The sequence below is a fragment of the Natrix helvetica genome (assembly GCF_964273705.1).
Source record: "Natrix helvetica genome assembly, chromosome: 2".
Taxonomy (NCBI): domain Eukaryota; kingdom Metazoa; phylum Chordata; class Lepidosauria; order Squamata; family Natricidae; genus Natrix; species Natrix helvetica.
In genome coordinates, this window is record NC_138552.1 from 236,387,274 (window position 1) to 236,410,392 (window position 23,119).

Genomic DNA, 23,119 nt, shown 5'->3' on the forward strand with positions numbered 1-23,119 from the left:
TTGAATCGCAACTAATGGCTCATCACACCTTGCTATTTTTTAGTTAAAAGTTTTCTATATAATTTTAAATAAAAAACAGGTTGTTTTTAGGTAATGATACAACATATTTCTCTTAAACAAAAACTATAATTCTATAATTATTTAAAATATTCCCCAGTAACATATGATTAAAAGGTGCAACTCTTTATAATTTGCCCTTTCTCCAAAGTCTCCAAGCAGCTACATATGACTCTTCTGGAAATTTATCCACATAAAATCTTTTTAGGTAGGCTAAGCCAATGTCATTCAATGAGTTTCATCAGTGAGTGGAAATGTCAATCTACTTCCCCTTAATTTTATTACATTGGAGAAAGGAGCTGACGTCGCAATGATATGGACGTGCAATCTCGGAGCTCCGAGATCGCAGCCGATACTTTCTCCGCTGGGTGGTCCATCTGGACCTAAATCATCCCGAAGAGACAGTGACAGGGAAGAGTACGTCTTGCTGATTTCAGGGACATCGCAAAGTCCCTGATTGATCCAAGAGAATCTCTTCTAGCTGGCAATAGAAGCGCAGCCCTAAGCTGCTGAAGTCGGGACAGCTCTGCAACCGGAGGAAAGCAGAAAGAGAAAGTGTGTCCATCTGGTGAGGAAATTTTATTTTTACAAAAGAGACTGCCCAAAAAAGATTAAAACCAAATCAAACTTGTAAAGAAAAGAAAAGAAAATAAGTGGCGAATTTAAGCTATTTTGGACAGTGTGTTATCCTTTTTTTAAAAGTGTCTTCTATGGATGGAAGTTTTGCAAACACTTCCTACTTTTTAAAGTGAAAGTATTGGCTTTTCTTCTACTACATTTTTTTAAACCTATGGATTAAATCTTTTTTATTATTTGCACAATACTGGCTTGGATGGGGTTTTTTTCTTTTTATTTTGTTCTATTTAAGAGCCTTGTTTCTTTTAAGCTTGGAATATAAAGAGGATATAAAAGGAATATAAAGAAAGCAGTAACATCAGAGGGAAAAGAAGTTATACTGCCACTTGGAGGTTGGAGGCTGAGTTCTGGAAATATTTTTCTCTCTCTTTTCTTTGATCATTTTGACCTTGCACTTCAAAGGTTTTAGCTTGCAAAGAGATAAGATGGGTTGTTTATGCAGGTGCCCTTTGGATGTCTCTTTGGCAATGAGAGAGAAGTGAAAAGCAAAGCTTTGTTTTCCAACTAGAGTAGCAGTGTATATAAATTGGACAATGACACAATACAAAGAAGAAACCATAACATTACAACAGATTATGTCTGAAATTCAAAAATTATTAGAAACATCAGAGAATTGAGAGGAAATTGGAAAATAAAGATGGTAATATAGCAAAATTTGATGAAATTGAAGATAGCCAGCTAATGGAAAAAGTGGAGGTTAGTTTCTCAAAAACCCAAGGGAAAAATGAACAAAGAGTCAAGATAACTGTGAATATTGACAGTGATCTGTGCGTGGTTGGAAATGGAAAGAATGGACCATGGAAAGGGAAGAGAGATGGAAATGAGCTCTACCCCAAATTTCAAGGTATAGAAGGAGAAAAAAGAGAAGAATTGATGGATTTAAGGAGAGGAACTTTGACAAAAGCACTACTAATAACCAAAGATAAGCTGATTAAAGAAGCTGATGAAAGGTTTTGAAAATATATAAGACATGCAACAAGCAACAAGGTGCAAAAAGAATTCCACACAAAGTTGATTAAGGAAATAACCAGAAGATTAATCCCACATAAGGCAAAAGAAATAAGACTGTACTACTACTGGAAAGACACAGATTGAGACATGAAAGTTATTAACAAAATACTAGCTAAATAGTTAAAATTAGAACATTATGTTAAAAATGAAGTGATAATGGATATAGCTACATAGATAATGATATAATGTATACATGTGCATTGGTTTGACAAGAGAAAATTTGGTATACATTTTTAAATGGTGACCATGAAAGGAAGTTTAGAAATTTTGTTATGTATAAAAGCCTATAATATTGAAATTGGATTGATCATGGATATAGTTAGATAAATAATTGATAATGATATAATGTATACATATATATTGGTTCGACAAGAGGAAATTTGGTATAAATTTTAAATGGTGACCATGAAAGGAAGTTTTGAAACTTAGTTATGTATGAAAGCATATAATATTGAAATTGGATATAAATTGTAAACAGTGATTAAGAAAGGAGGTTTAGAAACTTTGTTATCAAACATAATTAATTTTTATTTAGAACGTTTCACAAAGATAGAATGTTGTTGGATGATATTGAAAATAGACAATGGAATGCCATTATATGGTTTTGCTTTGAATTTTGGAATATTTGTTATAAAGGGATGTTGAAACAACTATAGTCATATGAAGGATGAGGTATGATGATAGTAATATATATAAATATATTTGGTGTAAAATATATAATTTGATATGGATTATAGGTGATGACTGTGGAAGGGATGCATGAAAGTTCTTTGTAACCAATTGACACACTTTTTATAATTTGTAATGGAATATGTTTTTATGGTGTTTGTTGTGTCTTGTTTGTTTGTGTCTATTCAAAAAATAATAATATAAATTATTACATTGTAACAATCATTGAATATCAAGCTATATGTAACATAGAGCCATGGGCTTCCTGGCTATATTTGAATATTATACCATCATTTTTCTTTCCTATCTTCCCTGCCATAGCCAAAGACTGGAAATATACCTGTCTAATACAGAATAATAGAGTTGGAAGGGACCTTGGAGGTACTCTAGTCCAAACCCCTGCTCAAGAAGAAGACCCTATACCATTTCAGATAAAATGGTTGTCCAATCTCTTCTTAAAAACCTTCAGTGATGGAGCACCCCACAACTTCTGGAGGCAAGTCATTTCACCAATTTAATTGTCTTAACTAATTTTTTCCTTAGTTCTAGATTGCTTCTCTCCTTGATTAGCTTCTATCTACTGCTTCTTGTCCTGCCTTCAGATGCTTTGGAGAATAGGTTATACCTCTACCTAATACCCCCTCCTTTTTTGTGGCAGCCCCTTAGATATTGGAACTCTGCTATCATATCACCCTTACTCCTTTTTCCATTAAACATACCAAATTCCTGCAACTGTTCTTTATATGTCCTAGTCTACTCATCATCTTTGCTGATCTTCTCTGCACTCTTTCTAGAGTCTCAACATCTTTTTTTACATCATGGCAATCAAAACTGGATGTAATATTCAAAGTGTGGTCTTACAAGGCATTATAAAGTGGCATTAACACTTCATGTGACCTTGATTCTATCCCTCTGTCAATGCAGCCTAGGGCTGCATTGGCTTTTTTGGCAGCTGCAGCACTCTGCTGGTTCCTATTTAAGTGATTTTTTACTAGGACTCCAAGACTCTCACAGTTACTACTATTGATAAAGGTACTACCTATTCCATACTTGTGCATTTGTTTTTTCTTGCCTAAATGTAGAATCTTACTTTTCTCATCATTGAATTTCATTTTGTTATATAGGATCCAGTGTTCCAGCCTGTCAAGGTCCTTCTGTATCTTAAAACTACTTTATGGAATGTTGGCTATTCCTGCCAGCTTGGTGTCTCCTACAAATTTGATGAGTTCTGCTTCTATCCCCTCATCTAAATCACTGATGAATATATTGAAAAATACTGGGTCTAAGGCAGAGACTTGGGATACCCCTCTGTATACTTATTATGTGTGGGTAATCTATAGTTAGATGCAAAACTTAATAATTCAAGTTATTATTTTTATTATAAATTTGTATGCCACCAAACTCCCAATGACCCTGGCTACTATGTGCATGCTTGGCATTATAAAATAATTGCAAACACCTACTCTCATCTTCTATGCATACCAAGATGTAATTATCTCTCTGAAGATTGAAAAACAATAGACTGGAATCAAATTTTCTAACATCATTATAGCTTTATTGTACATCATTCTATTTATATAAATATTTACACCTCTTATTTCTATTTGAAAGTGTGATCAAGTTGACTAAGAATCCTCCAATAATACAAAACCAAGATCAAATAGAATTAAAACCTACTGGATATATATTAAGATTATTTTCATAGTGACAAGAATAGGTTGCTCTGTTAATTATATAATTTCTATACCTTTTTCCTTTTTGTATTGCTCTGTTTATTTGTTTTGAGGTTCTGTTGACCTTTTAACTCTGTTGTATGTTGATTAGTTTCCCTCGATAAAATATATTAAAATTCAGTAAACTGCCTTCCTTAACTGTTAACACACAAGCCCTATCTTTTGCACTGTTGGAACACTGTTTTGGTATGAAATGGGGTTAGAGGCATTTCTATAGGGAGAAAGAATATATTCAGCATGCCTAGTCATTCAGAAATGACTGTGCAGGTAACTTCTCGATTTATAGATAGATTTATAGATAGCTATTTAGTAGTTTATGAAGGATGCTGTAACATTATAAAAATTATCTCCTACTGTTTCCTTTGTGGGTAATTTGAGCTGAATCACACCTACCAGCACATTTCAAATAAACTGGCCCCTTTTCATCACAAAAAAACCCTGAATAGAATTCTCAAGACATTGCAGTTACTAGCTCATGTTTCATCTAAAATGCATGCAACTAATTTCCTTTCTCAACAAGAGGATGTGTGGGGAAAAGTCATTCTCTAATCTTATTTCACACACTTCTGCCTCCCACATATAGTAAGAAACTGAATCATCATGATTCACTCTGTTTCAGAGACATAATTCAGGATTTATGTAATAACTGATGTCTGCTTATCCTTCCTGCCTTTTTTCCCTTCTCCTGTTGTTACTTTATAAATTTAAGCTTTATAAATTCCATGTTGGCTCCATTTTAAGCCTTCAGACATATCTTGTTACTTAACACTATTTTAAAATGAAAATATCCGGATGCCTATATTCCTTTCCCATGGTTATGAATACAATGGAAGTGGACTGCTTTGTGTTTTCTACCTTATCCCTGTCTTCAGGTTTGACTCAGTTGCCTTCTCCTACTTAAAGTCTATTAAATAGACCTCAACTGTTTACTGAAGCTGAAGCTCAGATACTTTGGCCACCAAATGAGAAGAGAGGACTCAATGGAAAAGATCCTGTTAGGAAAGATTGAAGACAAATGGAGAAGGGATGGTATGAGATGGTTAGATAGTGTCATTGACATGGTGGGCATGCGTTTGGACAGACTCAGGGAGACAGTGGAGGATGGGAGAAAGGGACTGGTGTGCTATGGTCCATGGGATCAGAAAAAGTTAGACATGACTTAGAGACTGAATAACAACAACAACAAAATGTTCTGTATTTTAATTACTATATGGGCTTCCCCATCTTGGTGGGCTCCTCCTTGGTGTCCTCCTCCTGACTACAGATTAGATAATGTAGTCATCTAATCTGGGAATAGAATAGAATAACAGAGTTGGAAGGGACTTTGGAGGTCTTCTAGTCCAACCCCCTGCTTAGGCAGGAAACCCTACACCACTTCAAACAAATGGTTATCTAACATTTTCTTAAAAACTTCCAGTGTTGGAGCATTCACAACTTCTGGAGGCAAGTTGTTCCACTGGTTAATTGCTGTAACGGTCAGAAAATTTCTCCTTAGTTCTAAGTTGCTTCTCTCTTTGATTAGTTTACACCCATTGCTTCTTGTCCTACTCTCAGGTGCTTTGGAGACTAGCTTGACTACCTCTTTTTTGTGTCAGCCCCTGAGGTAATGGAACACAATTATCATGTCTCCCCTCATCCTTATTTTCATTAAACTGGACATACCTAGTTCCTGCAACTGTTATTCATATGTTCGAGACTCTAGTCCCCTAATCATCTTAGTTGCTCTTTTCTGCACTCTTTCTAGAGTCTCAAGACCTTTTTTACATCATGGCGACCAAAACTGAATGCAGCCTTATAAAGTGTGGCATTATAAAGTGGTATTAACACTTCACGTAATCTTGATTATATCCCTCTGTTTATGCAGCCTAGAACTGTGTTGGTTTTTTTGGCAGCTGCTGCACACTGCTGGCTCATATTTAAATAATTGTCCACTAGGACCCCAAGATCCCTCTCACAGTTACTACTGTTGAGCAAGGTACCATATATATACTGTACCTGTGCATTTTGTTTTTCTTGCCTAAATGTAGAACCTTACTTGTAGAACCTGGGAGAACAGGGAGAACCTATACTAGAGATCTACGTTCCTTACAACTTCTGTGTTCTTTAGGGAGTGATCTGGATGCAGCATTTGCAGTTTCCTTCTTTGGTCAGAAAAATTAAAAATGTTTATTTGCTGGGAGACTGAAGTGGCTTTTTCCTCCCATGCATATTTAGCGTTGAGTTCAAATAACCAATTCAGGTTCCTTTGTAGAACTGGGATAATTTTCATTGCTATAGAGCAGTGTTTCTCAAACTTGGCGACTTTAAGTCCTGTGGACTTCAACTCCCAGAATTCCCCAGCCAGCTATGCTGGCTGGGGGATTCTGGGAGTTGAAGTCCACAGGACTTAAAGTCGCCAAGTTTGAGAAACACTGCTATAGAGCAAGGCAATGTTCTGAAATTTTAGAGCTGATTTGACTTACTGCAGATCTGTCCTTCATCTTCTCCATCTGCACAATCTTTGATGAAATCGCACACCCGTCTCAACTTGATCACTGTTCCATTCCAGCAACTGAAATAACTCTGAAGAGCCATTTTAGAGACAGATGGAGGTCCTATGAAAAAGGAAGAAGAATATTATTTAAATCTCTTCATCAGAGTTTGTACAGTATACTTAGCTAGCTTTCATTCTCCACCAAAAGACCACAATAATCACAACTCAAAGGCAGCTATTCCACTAAGGATCACAAAACTTGACTATTGGTTGATGCAGAATGATTCATAGATGAAATGTTTCTCACTGTATTCATGATATGAGATTAATTTTTTCTTTCACATTTCCATGGAAATAATGTAGGTATCTTTCCTTCCCTTCCCTTCCCTTCCCTTCCCTTCCCTTCCCTTCCCTTCCCTTCCCTTCCCTTCTTTTCTTTTTCCCTCATGGCAAAAATGAAATAAATTCTACTCCAGCACTTCCTGAATCTGAGGTGTGAATGTGTGTGGCTAGGGAAATCAGTTCCATCTCCTTTGAGAGCCAGATCAATCTTACAAAATAAAACAGAATCAAATTTTATTAAAAAGAAAAGAGGAGAAATGCACTTCCTTTTTAGCTTTAAGTACCCCTTCAGTGTCAAGGGAAGTAATTTTTTTTTTTTAAGATCAGAAATCTGAGCCTCTGAGCAGATACATTATGTTATTGATTGCCCCTAACTTAAAGGAACTCTGCTAAAGAGGTTCCAAGATGCATAAAAATATCACAATTTACTGAGCATGTACAGAGAACATAAATACCAGAGACACAATACATAAATATTATGTACCAGAAGCATAGAATAAATTAAATTTAGCACATTTCGTAGGTAAATTTTCCCTATTTCTCTAAAGACCAAAGTAGCCTTGGAACAGATGTTATTTCTCTGTTAATTTGTTACTTAGAAAATCCTGTTTCCTACAAATACTAATTTAAATCTGAGACTGAAGGGAAATGGTAAATCCCATTCTTTCTAACCTCTTATTCAACATCTGCCTGATTTTAAATACAGAAAACCCTTTTCTCTACAATAAAGGCAGGGTTTGAGAGAATTGCCTTGTGGCCTCTACATACTCCTGCTTGAAGCTAAGAAAAGATGCTGATCTGAACGTCTGGAAAGAGCAGTTTGCTGTTTGGAATATTTTCAAGGCAAGATGACCTCACAACACTCATAGATTTACCTTTGCAAACTAAAGAAACATCTTATTGAAATTATTTTCTAAATAATTTTGTAAATTGAAATCTAACTGATTAGACACTTTCTCCTTTTCCCCTTATATGAGGTTTTTTTTTCTGTTAACATTTAGTCAGCCTGGCTTTCCAGTCCCCTTTTATTTTTTCCCCTCCTTCTGCTATATTCCTGACACTCAAAAACTAAGGCATGTGTGTGCACTACCTCATCTTCATTTAACCAAAATTGTCTCTCTGAGACAATGGAAAAGGGAAATGCATTGGATTTGCTCTCTTCCTTAAAACCTGCCGTATATGTTGGGTCTCAAAGTTACTGGCAACAAAGCAAACCCTGTCGTTTGCAGATGGTCAAAAATATTTTGAAAGATGAAGTGGGGGAACAAACATCTCCAAACAAACAAACAAACAAACTTCCTTTTCATACTGTCTGGGTATTTGTGGACTGTACTCACAAGTCCCAACTTCTACCTATGGTAACTTTGGGGCATACATATCCTGCCAATGTATATGTGTGTGTGTGTGTGTGTGTGTGTGTGTGTGTGTGTGTGTGTGTATGTATGTATGTATGTATGTATGTATGTATGTATGTATGTATGTATGTATATGTTGAGATATCTTGCTGTGATATATATATATATATGTTGAGATATCTTGCTGTGGCCCTTAGGACTTTCCCCATCATGGGGAAAAGGTTAAGTTTCATAAACTAAACTGTTGTCACAATGGTAGTTTTCCTTTTTATTTTTATATATCCAATGTTGGCCTCAAGGCAAGTAAAGGCTGTGAGGCTTTGTTCCTTGGTGGAAAGTCATGTAATAGATGTGGAATAGAGACCAGACAGAGACTAGCAATGATGATACTGATTTCATGGAGGCATCATTTTCTACTAACTCAAGAATGGATGCATAGTATTTCAGATTAGCAATGAAAAAAAGCCCAACCAGTTTAAGAGAAAAAGCTGATACTTACTGAGGCCAAACGCATAAACAGGGAAGGAACCTAACATGTTCATTCCATAGGTAACATTTATTTCTCAGCTTGATTACATTTGTATCAAGTAGAAAACTCTCACGGGTACCACTTTCATTGATATATAGATTTGTATCCTGCTTCCCCTCCAAAAACCTCAAGAAGGAACATAATTATATATTTGTTGTAAACCAGTCGCACATTCAGACCATTGTTAAATCAGAATGAATAAATGTTATTTTTGTGAACCTCTCTGACACTGATAGTAGATAAGGTTTCAATTCTTGATTGTCAATTTCCTTTTGCTGATTGATTTATTGATTATGTACTATCTGCCAGCTGGCCTGGGGAACCCAGAGTGGAAGGGAGCCCATTAAATGGCTCATGTTATCTGCTGTTGCTGGGGTGGGGGTGGGGTGATTGTTATATTATACTATATTAATTAATTTGATTTTTAATTAGTTTTATCGTTTTAAATGTGGTTTTATATTTTGTAATCCACACTGAGTCACCATGGATGAATAGGCGGCTATATAAATAAGTAAGTAAGTAACTAAGTAAATAAGTAAGTAAATAAATCTCATTTTCCACTCCCGATCTTCCTATTTTGCTTGATGTTGACATGGAGAGTGAACAAGGGAGACATGCCACCTTCATGATTTATGCTTCATGTCCTTTATTTTCCCTTGCTTTGTGAGAGTTCAGTCACCTGGAAGAGTCTGCAACACATGTTTTGATAGCCTGATTTGTGTAGAGTAGGGACAAGCAATGTCATGCCATCCAGATACTTTGAATTTCAGCTTAATTAGCCTGGCACAGCTAACCAACTTTGGCTGATGCTGAAAGCGGAGCAGGGCCAGGACTAGAGAATATTTTGGCTGTGGGCTGGACTGGGAACTTGGGGTTAAAAATACAGAAGGCAAACTGCTTCCAAATTGTTGCCGTGTTCATAAAATCATCAGGACTGAAGGGAAACTTTCCCATTTGCCCTCCCCATTGGCTATGTCAAGAATAAAGGACTATGGAGCTATAGCCTGCAGCATCTGGAGGATACTGGGCTATTCATTCTAGTACAATTGACTGATAACTGATGGCTGCTAGTCTTGCCTCACAAAAAGCAGTTTGGATGTGCTGTACGAACCAGTGCCCTTCCCAGATATTCATTAAGAGTTAGCTGTTTAACTTCTCATTGTTGCAGTAATCGGAGGGAGGGGGCAGGCAAGGGGAATGTGTTTTGCTCTTGAGCTTGACAGCGTGATTATGCATTTCTTCTTTGCTGTCATAATACTTGCATTATGAAGGGAGCTCATTCTTTTGGAAAAGAAGTGGTTTTTTCTTTTCTTTTCTTGTTAATCTGGATGAATTAAATTCAGACCACAATGTAGTAGCGACTCTTTATGTTAGTTGCCTAAGACCTTTTGAAACTAATAGCACTGCAAAATCAAATAAAACCAACTGGAAATGTCAAAAGTGAACTATGGATTCTGTGGAGGTATAAAAGTAAAAACTGTCCAATAGTTTTTATAGCTTTAATTTTACTTGTTTATTCCAGTTTTTTTTCTCTCTGAGTAGTTATGAGCTTTCAGAAGACAGCAAATAAAATCTGGAAGGTTTGATAGATTTAGTCTAGCTCTTCTCCAGAGCTTTAGCACATTACTGCAAGTGCTTGGTTTTCAGAAAACTGAAAGAAATGCAACCTTTCTGATTGTTGTAAACAGCACAGAACAGAAGCAAAAGCAAGTGATAAAACTATCCCTTGAAATGGAATAGAATATGAGATATGAATTCACATCTGCATGCTCATCCCTCCATTTATCTACCTTTTATTATTTTATTGCTGAGTTCTTTTTATATTAGAATAAGCTATCATTTCTCTCTTGTATGCAAGGAATTTATTTTCTAATAGAGTATAGATATCAAAGGTCAGTGGAAGTCACATAGTATACACATTAAACAATTCTTCCACCCAAGTAATGCAATCGAAGCTCAGAATGTCTGAGCAGTCATTTTTAATGCCACGTTGGATGCAACCCTGGGTGTAGGCATTCAATTTTCTTTGCAATAGTTCAGGAGTGATTTATCATTGCCTTCTTTAGGCATGATTTTGCAGATTCTCAACATAGCCAACAATTCTGGAATTCCCAGGTAATCCTTTATCCAAATACTAACTGAACCTTGAAATAAAAGAAAACACTTTTAGCACAAGTTTTAGATTTTGGTAGTGGTTTGCTCTCCAAGCTTGTTTCAATTTAGTTTCTGGATGTTTCATTACCAGACTAGGTAACATCATCAAAGATGATATATGATGTTACCTAGAATGGTAACAAAATGTTCAGAAACTAAATTGAAACAAGCTTGGAGAAAACCAATTGAGCCTGCTGAATTGGGGAAATTAAGTGTTATCTTTAGGATGGATGGTTGATACAAAAGAAAAAATTATGGAAGAACTTTTGTAGAGACAGCTCTTCTTGGTTTTTTTGGATCCAAATCATTTGGTGAATTATATATGAAATAAAATGATCATTTGGTTCATGAAACCAGGTTTTATATGATCTATTCACAGCTGCAACTCATTATCTGATGTTCCACAATTAATATGCTAACTCTAATTTTAGGTCAATGGTCAGATAGGCAAGGGAAATTTTGGCTTGTGATACCTATTGCCTCTTCATTGATTATTCATTGATATGTTTTCATCTCTGCCTAATTGCCATATAGCATTACTAACTAAATTTAGTATCCATAGAGACCTGAGGCAAATTTGTGTGATTAAGCCATACTGTTTGATTTTACTCTCATGTTACTGTATCTTAGCAAGTCCTTATTTACCTAGGTATACCTGAAAGGTTTTTCAGGCAGGCTGAGTCCCCAAAGAGAAGATACATGAATTGCACATATAGTGAGAGATTTTATAGAATTAATATTTTACATTCCATACTGCCATTCCAGAAGTAGTTTTCATTTTGACTTTTTCAAAACTAATTATGTGGTGCACCAACATATATATGGGTTATATTAAATAACAATATGTGACTATATTGCAAACTTTGCTAATATAACCAAATTAGTACTTTTTAAAAACTACATGGGATGAATGATCCTGTGACACCAGGAAGAAAGATATGCAATTGGATTTGAACAATAAGGGGCAGAAGTGAGTGAGTGAGAGAAAAAATGATTAGTAAGAATTTTATTTTCTCTTGCTCAATCTTCTTCCTTCTCTTTTCAAAATAAGGGAGAAAAGTTAGTCTTCTATAATAATATAATTAAATGGATTGGGAAATGTCCCCAAAGGACGTCTAAGGACTGTGACATCGGGTTTCCACATGTTTTTTAAAAGCATTAATGTTTGCTCTCAACAATGTCAAAACATTGTTTATTAGAAAAAGTGCAGTGTTTGCTGTATATTAAAGAAGCAATTATAAAGGAATAGGGAATGAGAAAAACCAATTGATGCAGAAATTCTCATTGGGAAAAATGCTTATTTTGTCACAGCTATCTAGTTATCAGTTCTCAGATAAATAAATTAAATATTTCTTCCTTAGAACATTGTCTAACTGAATAGGCAAACATGATGAAATACAATTAGTTTACCAGTGTTATGTTGCTTCATGGGACATAGGGACAAATTAAAATATTAAGCTTCAGAGTAAACTGTGATTAAAATAAAACCACTGGTTTGTTTATAAACTTTCAGCCTGGTGAAGCAACAAAATCTGAAATTTTATGAGTCAGAGCTAGAAGGTTATGATAATGTAATATTCAAGCAGATCTGAAAGCACATATATCCATTTTCCCAGACAAATGATAAGCCATATTTATACCAACTACAATTATACATAAACCAGGGGAATAAATATGTATAAGTCTATGAAAACAACTGGCAGTGTTTAATTTTTAGAAGACAGGGGGAGATGGGAATATCTTCAAGTATCTATATCCCAAAGGAAGATCAAGACCAGAGACTAAAATTATAGAATAAAGGTCTGTAGTTTTAAATAAGCAGATTCTGAAGCATGTTTTCAAAAGTCTAACAGTAAAAGGATTTCAACAGTTGAACTAATTACCTCTAAGGAGATCTCTCTTACAGATATTTCTGGAATCCCTGATTGGACTCAATGGTGTTCCCAATGATTTCTTTTTCTAAATTAAATTCAGCAGAATGGGATTTCCTTCTGAGTAAATATCAATGAGAACCTGTTTGGATGTAGGGGTTAAGATACCAGACTAGAAACTAAGTAGTAATCTGATTTTAGGCATAAAACCAGCTGGACCACTCTCTTTCTCTCTCACCCCTAGAAAGAAGAAATAGCAAACCACATCCAAATCATGCCCAAAAAACTTCAGGATTAATCCAGACAACTACTAAAAGTCAACATTGACTTGATGGTGCGTGTGAACACACACATACAACATACACACATAGGAGCCGTGGTGGTTAGAATGCAGCACTGCAGGCTACTTCTGTTGCCTGCCGGCTGCCTGCGGTTTGGTGGTTTGAATCTCACCTTGTCAAGGTTGTCTCAGCCTTCCATGCTTCCAAGGTCGGTAAAATGAGGACCCAGATTATTGGGGGGGGGGGGGGGGCAATAAGATGACTCTGTAAACTGCTTAGAAAAGGCTATAAAGCATTGTGAAGCTGTACATTGTCAACTGTGAAGTGCCATTGCTATTGTGTTACCAATATATTACTCTGCCAGATTTAGTACTAGACAATCGGTGATCCTTTGGGTAATTGTTCTTTCCACGTATAATGCAGGCTTGCACTGTTACCCTTTCCTCTCCTGACCCTCAGGAGAATCCCAGTGCTGCTGCTGCTGCTGCCTCCTTCTGCTCTTTGGCTGACCTGCAGAACTGCCTACCACTTTGCTGAGTAGAGGAGGAACAAAGGAGCGATGGACCATGAGGGAAACTGTACTCCCACCCCCATTTTGGCTTGTCCCCAAAGGCCCCCTCCCTCCAGGGAGAATGTGGGATCACCTGTCAATTGCTAGCACCCCTCCCCCCAGCCAAACCTACCTTGCCAGCAGGCATTGCAGTTGTCCCTCTCCTTTCCCTCACTGGTCATCACTATTAAGAGATGCCGTATTTTGAACCTAGGCTCAAAGTGGCCAATGGCTACATGCCTATTGGACCTTGCTGGCAATTGATTGTGGGCAGGGGTCAGAGATTGGTGGGAAAGAGGGGATGCCTTTCCCATTTTCCCTTGAATCATGCAACCTACAGGTTTCTTGGAACTGTAGTTGGAAACTGGTGACATGACCACAACTCATGGGTGGGATTCTACTGGTTCGGACCGGTTTGTGCGAACCGGTAGCTTCGGCAATTAGCTGGAAGTGAACCGATTCGCTCTGATGATCAGCTGGGCCCGCCCACTCACCCCTGCTCTATCTTGCAATTTATTTCCTGCTTTCTAGCTTATCTCAATCGCGGAGTACAGCTGATTCCTCCCCCCCCCCAGTTGTTTTACTGACCGTTGCTGACTTGGAAGGTAAGAAGCTGAGCTTCTAAACACTCCATTTTCAGCGCTGCACATGCATGCAACACGCATGCTCACTGAACCGGTTGTTCAACTGGCAGCATCCCACCACTGCCACAACTTCCCCAAGTTTCATTCCCACAAGTGCTTTGGATTCCAGCTTCCTGCAAGTTAGTCCATTTGAGTTATCTTGCTTCAAAAATTGTTGCGGTATATTTTCCAATTAACCCAAATGAAGGTTACAAAGAAGCAGACACAAGAGTTGTATATTTCCAAGAGAGCTGATGCCTCATTTTGCTTTCAGTTTATTTCTGTGTTCCCAAAAGAAATGGGACCATTGTTTGAATGATTCTACATCCAAAACATATTAGGGCTGCAAATCCTTCATGTTGACAAAGCCAACTTTATATATAAAAAAATCAGTATTTGAACCCTGTTGGCAAAATGATCCTTTGTTTGTCTGACTCAGCCAACCTTGCTGAACAACACAGTTACACCATGTTCTTTTCTACTATGGGGATTTAGAGCTCACTGGTGATTCAATTAGATGTGCTTTTGATATTGTTATTTATATTGCCTGACAAAACTAAAAGTTAATGAAGCATGTAGAAAAACAGCCACTTTTTTCCCCAGAGATGATTTTACACTGCAAATCAATTTGGGAAGGGAAAAAAAAATCCCTTCTCAACAAACCTGTCTTAATGAAGGGTGTACTTTCTACACAGGATAGTCTGCATTATTTTCGGCTTTGTCTTTGTGTTTTGATCAGAATCAGAAAATTACTAAGCAGTTCTAATTTACAATACAATACAATAGTAGAGTTGGAAGGGACCTTGGAGGTCTTCTAGTCCAACCCCCTGCCTAGGCAGGAAACCCTATACCGTTTCAGACAAATAGCTATCCAACATCTTCTTAAAGACTTCCAGTGTTGGGGCATTCACAACTTCTGGAGGCAAGCTGTTCCACTGATTAATTGTTCTCACTGTCAGGAAATTTCTCCTCAGTTCTAAGTTGCTTCTCTCCTTGATTAGTTTCCACCCATTGCTTCTTGTTCTACCCTCAGGTGCTTTGGAGAATAGTTTGACTCCCTCTTCTTTGTGGCAACCTCTGAGATATTGGAATAATGCTATCATGTCTCCCCTAGTCCTTCTTTCTCTTAAGCTAAACATACCCAGTTCCTGCAACCGTTCTTCCTATGTTTTAGTCTCCAGTCCCCTAATCATCTTTGTTGCTCTTCTCTGCACTCTTTCTAGAGTCTCCACATCTTTTTTACATCGTGGCGACCAGAACTGAATGCAGTATTCCAAGTGTGGCCTTACCAAGGCATTATAAAGTGGTATTAACACTTCACGTGATCTTGATTCTATCCCTCTGTTGATGCAGCCTAGAACTGTGTTGGCTTTTTTGGCAGCTGCTGCACACTGCTGGCTCATATTTAAATGGTTGTCCACTAGGACTCCAAGATCCCTTTCACAGTTACTACTACTGAGTAAGGTATCACCTATACTGTACCTGTGCATTCCGTTTTTGTTGCCTAAATGTAGAACCTTACTCTTTTCACCATTGAATTTCATTTTATTAGATAGTGCCCAATGTTCAAGTTTGTCAAGATCCTTCTGTATCTTAAGCCTATCTTAAGCCTATCTAATTTAAAATTTACAAGACAGGAAGCAGAGCATTTTTAGTGCTTCTTGCTTGAAGGTTACAGTGATTTCAAGACATTGTCCACTGCATAAATCTGATGAAGAGAAATTTTTGGAAAGAAAGGCTAAAATGTGGTTGGGTGAAAACAAACAAAAAATGGCATTTCACAGCTAAGCAGAAAGAATATCTGAAAAGTAACACTGGGATTAAGCAAGATGCTTCACATTGATTTATTCTGGGCAAACTCAGCATTGGATGGAGTCCCAGTGACCACTGAGTGCAATAATTTAAAAACCATCATTCTCAATCAGCCATCAGAAAATTTCTATAGCTACTGTTGTGAAACAGCACACAGCATTTGTCTGCTCGTTTATCACAGTTGACAAGGTGGTTGGTTGAATGAGCTTAGGTATGCATTACACATAGATAACACACTTGTAATATAGTTTTAGTATACACAAACAGCAGCAACATATACTTTGAGTTATAAGGATTTATTTCTTCCAATAAATTGCTATTCTGCTCTCTTGATATATTCAGAACATGTATGCAAAGGGGATGATTTAGGCAAAGGAAAAAGTTAGAGCTAAAATAGGTATTGAAAGAAAAAGCTCAATACAATCCTTTGTTGTTTTCATTACAGACAAATAAAAAGATTTTCATCCAAGCTCAGTGACTGGCTGAGGTTTTAATTGGAACTATTTGTTTAATATTAAATATGGACATATAATTTGGCTTTTCATTTTTCTACATTGTTGCTCTCACTACAAACCAGGAGACAAAATTATTGGGCCTTGTCCAGATCATGTCTTGCAGATAACTAAAAAAACCAGATAAGAAAGATAAATGATTTTGAATAAATTCAATAAAAAAAAGGGAGATATATTTAGAGCTGCATCTATGTAGCCTGAGGCATCCATACGTTTCTCTTGTCATTAAATTGTAGCATGGCTGGCTAGCAGTTGTATAAATTATTATTTAAATAGTTGCATTAAACAAATTCCATTTCAAACTTCAACTTGACAGAGGATACGTACTGTTGTTTGGAGTTAGGGATCCATTCCCGAAGACTGTGATCACCCATCTATGACCAGCTAGCTACTGTATGCTAAGTTATTTAAAACTTTGTGCACTTCAAGGAGAATCTATAATATGTTATAGATATATCTTTGTGCATCTCTTGAAAAAGTAATGTGTCAGGCCTGTAGTTATATTCTTTTTAGGATCTTTGGCCTGCCACACTTTCTTATAATTTTCTATGCTGTTTCATTAGTGTAGTAGTTGGGAGGGGGGAATAGAAAGGAGTAGGATTGTGGAATGTATGTTGACATTCTTTTATAGAAGCCAAGGTCATCTTTTGTCTCCACACCTCGACACCTGTCCGGAAGAAGATGGGTGTACATGCCAGCGTGGAAGATGATGATTGGAACATGTGATGGATTTGTGGGTGTGGGGATAGATCATGAACTTTCAACTGGGTGAACCCACAGGATGTAATTCAGAGTTGGAATTTTCCATAGTCGTGCTAAATTGCCTGTAGAATAAATTGGACCTTTAAGGATGTTTTGCCTTGGACAATGATTTATTTCTGCATGGTATTTAGAACCCTAACATTATGTAGTAATGCCATCGGTTTTAAATTTTGAGATATACTCTGATTTACATTCTGGCACACTCATTGGCCTGATTTTCCCATTCTCTGTCTTGCATGTATTTATGAGGGTTGATGATTCATTTAGAATTTCCTCCCAAAATAAGTGAGTAAGGATCAAAAACAAGAAACATTCCTGGTGTTTGTACCAGTGGAATAGCAACAGGAGCCTCAGAAGTAAAAACTAGGATATTAATTTGGAGACCGAAAGTAAGATGCACTTTTCTCTGTTTCCAATACTATCAGGCCCAAGCCTAGAGACGTCACAGCAAAATCCAAGCCTTTATTTGCTCACACCCAATGGACAGAATCTTGCCAAACTAAAGCTATAACCCTGATAGAAACATCCTGAAAGCTTCTAAGATATGGCTACCCTGAACCTCTTCCTCTCTTCCCCATCCAGTTTTGGACTGTGTAGACTCAATCTGGGCTTCTCTCTGTATTGTATTATCTCCTCCCTGAGAATGCTCTGTTCTGCCAAGATTCCTCTCCAGCTTTTCCAGGTGCAATTCCATCATGGATACATTGGCTCTACTCACAGAACACATTTAACTAGTTTAGTTACCAGTACTTTTATTTGCAAAGTGTGCCAAATTGAACCCAATCACAAAGTAGATTAATACAGTAGGTGCTACATGAACACAGCAGATGTTTGAATCCTGACTTTATTTTGTCCATGTTGAGCAAACTTCTACTTGGTAGCTCACAGTAGCAGAAGAATGGAAGAGCTTATTTTTCTCTTTCCTGCCGCCATTTCTGCAGCTTTCAATATTTCCCAATTGGAAACAAAAGTAGATAAAGAGGTTCCAGACCCTATTGTATGTCCCCCCCACACACACCTCCACCCCACCCCACAATGCCAGATTTGAGATTGGGTTTCTTAACTATCACTGACACGGTATGATTGTGACATTTGGACTCAACTAGAAAACAGTACAATCAGAGATACTACATGAATAAATATCACTATAAAATCAAATCTATTGCAAGATTAAGTTTTGTAATAAAAAGGAAACTACTGTGGCATTTTTGTAAAAGTTAACAGAAAGCAGATTATTACTGAGGAAATGAGATGCCTTTTGAGTTCAGCTTGACTCATAAACATGGACCTGTGAGCTTGGTGCCCTCTGGAAACATTTGATGCTAACTCCTATTATCTAACACTCTCCTATCATGAATTTTGATTATGTATCCTCAAGATTATGAGGCTTGCTATTCAATTCATCTACAGGGCAACATGTCGAAGAAGGGTGAAATACATTTAGTAATAACAATTTACCTGATTGCTTAGAAGATGCAATGAAATGCAATGCTTTTGATGATTTTCATTTCCTCTTTTCACTTTTATAACAACTATCATTGACAACACTTAGCTTCTGGTTACCCTGATCTTTTTTGTTTTTTTAAATCATCCTGCTGAAAAGATGTGAGGAATGGAAAACAAAAAGGGATAAATTCTAGTGTGCTCTAGTGCAGTGATGGCAAACCTTTTTGTTGTTGGGTGCCGAAAATGTGAGGGTGCACGTGCCAGCACCCGTAATGCAAAGCGCTCCCCCACACGCCTCCCCCCATGCCACACTGCTTGCCTCCAGGCTGAGCTTGGTATTTCCTCCTGGGGCCCGGGGGTGGCCATTTTGCCCTCCTTAGCCTCTAGGAAAGCCTCCAGAACCTGGGGAGGGTGAAAAACAGACCCAAAAGGCCAACCGGAAGTTCAGAAAGGATCCAGGGGGCCTCCGGGGGAAGCCATTTTTACCCTCCTCAGGCTCTGGAGGCTTTCCTGGAGCCTATTGAGGGCAAAAATGGCCTCCCCTGGCCCTCCAGAAGGCCAAAAATCAGCTGACCAGTGTGCACATGCATGCCATAGGTTCATCATCACGGTTCTAGTGGTTCAGACACCAGGCTAGAAACTGGAAGAGTTGAGTCCTTAGCTGTGAAAAACAAATTGGGTGATTTGGAGCTAGTCCACTTTTCCTCAGCCCAGCCCACCTAACAGGGTTGTTGTTACCGGGGGGGGGGGAAATAGGAGAAGCAATTTTACCGCCTTGAGTAATTTATAAAAATAATAAAGGTGGTAAAACAAACAAACAAACAAACAAATAAAAATGCTCAAGTTTAGTTACCAGTAGTTAACTAACTATTGACTTGCGCAAGAAAGTCAATAGCATAACATGGTAATTATAATAATAGGGATGTTTTTTTTAAAAAAGAGCCATCATACCAAGTCACCCTAAATGTTGTGTTTAATTGAATCAGTGTAATCATTTTGTGGTCACTCTTTAAGCATCTCAGAGACCTCTGGAGCCTTATGTCAAAACAGAGAAAATGTTTTAAAACTATTTCCCTTGAGCTTTTAGAAGACCCAAGGAGGGCTTTACTTAACCAGATTGTGGATTTTCCTGTGTGTGATTTTTTTAATGCCATGTTTTTGCCAAAAGCAATGGAAAGTAGGCACAATACCAGGCTTCAGTGTTTCTTAATTAATTACTTTGAAAGAATGTGTAGAGGGCTTATGAGATAGCACTTCATGAACAGCTATTTCCAATGGTTCCTTGTGTACAAATAAAATTAAAATTCTATTTTCAGGCATACTAATGCCACCATGGAGACTAATTATGCTTCTGTTGAGGCTCTTTCTGTTTTTAGCTGATGTGTTTGGGCCTTATGCTCCATAGAAGGAATTGTAGAGACATATAAATAGAAATAATAGAAGAAAGGTCTTGTTTGCCCATTTCTGTTTTGGGCTTGAAATAGATAATTCATTCATACTGCACTGAGGCAAACTCTCCCTTCCTTCCTTCCTCTCCAGAATGTTCATTATCTTTGGTCTCTAAAAAATTGTAAACATTCCTGCACCATTTATAAAATCAAGCATTTCTTGATTTTATAAGAGAAAATGGCTCATAGCTGTGAATGGAAACTACAGCAAGAACTGCTATCACGTAGGAAGTCTAACTCAGCAAAAGCTCGTGTTGCAGTGCAAACCTTCTCCATATAGTGCCTTTCAGATGAAAATGATTTATGATGGTCCACTGTCATTCTTATACCAAGGACTTTGATACTTAGATCAACTACTGAATGATCTAACATCTTCCTTACTTAATAAGAATGTTTACGCTAAATATTTTGGAACACCTCAACATTTATAATAAGGCTATCGTGTTTGGGAAAATTCAGACCTTTATTATATTGTTGACATTTTAGGTTCTGCTTTCCTAGCAAGTCATCAGATCCAAATGTTTTCTGAATCAATGGTAGGATGGATATTTTTAATCTTGCCATTGAAATGGTGATGCAACAATGAGTATGTGTGTGTTAATTTTTATTCCATTATTGCATTCTCATAACTTATTTATCCGATTTAATCTTGTGTCAGCTGTAATGATGGTAATTTAATTCAGCAGGCTACTCTGAAAGCTGATAGATCCAAATGATTTTCAAAAAAGAAAAACCACCCAAAAAACCCTAGCAGAGTATTGATTGGCCTGATTTACACTCCAAGTAAAAACAATCTCAAAATACTGAAGAAGGGTGAAAAGACAGGAGAGAAGAAGAATATCTCTTATAATTGTAGCCAAATTGGACATTTGGTTAAAATCTGCTTCAAGAAAATATCCAATATTTTCTTTTGTAGAACAATGCCCAGAATCAACTGGGAATGATATTCATAGAAGGAAATATCACAGAAGAAGGGACCTTGAACATTGCTAGTGGGAGAACTTGGAATGGGTTTAGAGCAGGGGTCCCCAACTCCCATGATGCAGACTGGTACCAGTCTGTGGCCTGTTAGGACTGAGGCCGCACAGCTGGACGTGTGAGGTGGGCAAACACAACTTCACATGCGGAGGATTTAAGTTTCATGCTCCTCTCCTCTCCATCCATGGAGGAATCATCTTCCATGAAACTGGTCCCTGGTATTAAAAAGTTTGGGGACTCTGGTTTAGAGGGTATTGCTTATGATTCTGGGTCAATCAGGGTTTTTTTGTTTTTGTTTCTATCAAGCAGAACACTTTCTGTTTCCAAATTTCACAATTTCTCCTGGCACATGTTCTAACATTAAGATGATGAAACTGCACCTTATGTATGCATCCTTTAGCTGTTCTGATGAGTTGTTGCAATGGCTGGAGGGTACCAGTGAAGCACTGAAAAGGTGATTCACATAGTTTAGGGCACCTTAGTGAGGTGAATCACGTTGCCTCGAATTGTAGCTGCTTACAAACCTATTATTCACATGGAAAGATATATTTGTATTATTGCCACCTTGTGGTTAAAAGGTAAAAGGTTTTGGGTTTTTTTAAAAAGCAGATTGGAACAGTCTAGGATGGTTCCAAAAGCTGAGGACTGTCAGACAACAAACCAAAGTATATAATTAACTGCTTTCCGCCTATTTATACTACGCAAACTACCAACCTAGTACAGCAACATTCCCAAAATAAATGATGGGTGTGCGGCTCAAACACTATTGAATACCACTGATTAATTGGAGACATTTCAATCTGATTTCTGGCTTGGTTTTGACATTTGATTAGTTTTTGTCTCTCCAATAAATGACTGGTGGACTGCTGAGCAGATTCCAAGAACACAGAAGATGACTCACAATACTACGTAAATTAATCCATAGTTGAAAAAAATCAGCAAAATATGACTTTTGAAATGACGATTCATTAAAAACCTTTAGTTTTTAAAATGTGGAGCTAAATCAAATCTTTCATTGAGAACCACTAAACAAATTCAAAATGTTCTGCAAATGCACCTCCTAAAAGAATTGGAAGCTGCTGACAGCATATTACTCAACAGAAAGCTCCCATAAAAGTATAATTAGAGACTGAGCAATAAACTGCCTGTATATCATACATGCCTTTTTATTTTCAGTTGTAGAAGCTGCTTCAGATTAATATTTATCTCCATTGTTCCACAGGGAAAAAAAGTGTTTAGTTACAACAAGCAACCTTGAACAATAGTTCCAATTAATCTGGGCACCTAAAAAGTTGGCTTTTACTGTGTATATATGTTGTTTGCTAGAATACCCATAAATGTGTCATTTCTGCTGTGATTTGCTCTTGTAATCAATGAACACCTCCAACAACACTTTTTTGAATTAATAGCAATCAGCAGCAAAGAGAGAGTGCATCATTGAAAACAAGAGAAATATACCGGTATTACAAACCACCTACAGAGACTGCAAATCTGAAGAAACATTCTTTTTCTCCCACCCTTACCTTTATATCAGGAAAACAGAACATACAAATCAGGAACTTTATCTTCAGATGATTATCTATACTATCTAGGACTTTATCACCTATTCCATATTTTACCATGATTGCACAGATTGTGGGAGAAATGAATGGGGGAAAGTCAAAAAGAGAAAATTGTATGTTATCTTCTACTGTCCCCAGATGTCTCCTTACAGGAGCACAAAGAGCAAAACGACAAAACATTAAAGAAGTTAATGCCAAAGCGCCAGACCCAAACTTAGATGCCAGACCTGATCATCGAAACTTTCAACGTTGTTTGTTAATTTGATTTAATCTGATTTTAATGCCCAAATCCTGAGCCACCTTGGGTGCACACAG

General features: G+C 37.2%; 1 protein-coding gene across 1 annotated transcript in view; it reads right to left on the minus strand.

Annotated features, from left to right (window-relative positions):
- The window catches only part of ALK (ALK receptor tyrosine kinase), a 680,353-nt gene that overhangs the window by 139,076 nt on the left and 518,158 nt on the right, over positions 1 to 23,119 (minus strand). The window contains exon 6 of the mRNA XM_081944717.1: positions 6,569 to 6,700. Coding sequence (XP_081800843.1) covers positions 6,569 to 6,700 — 132 coding nt within the window. The remainder of the gene's footprint in view (positions 1 to 6,568; positions 6,701 to 23,119) is intronic.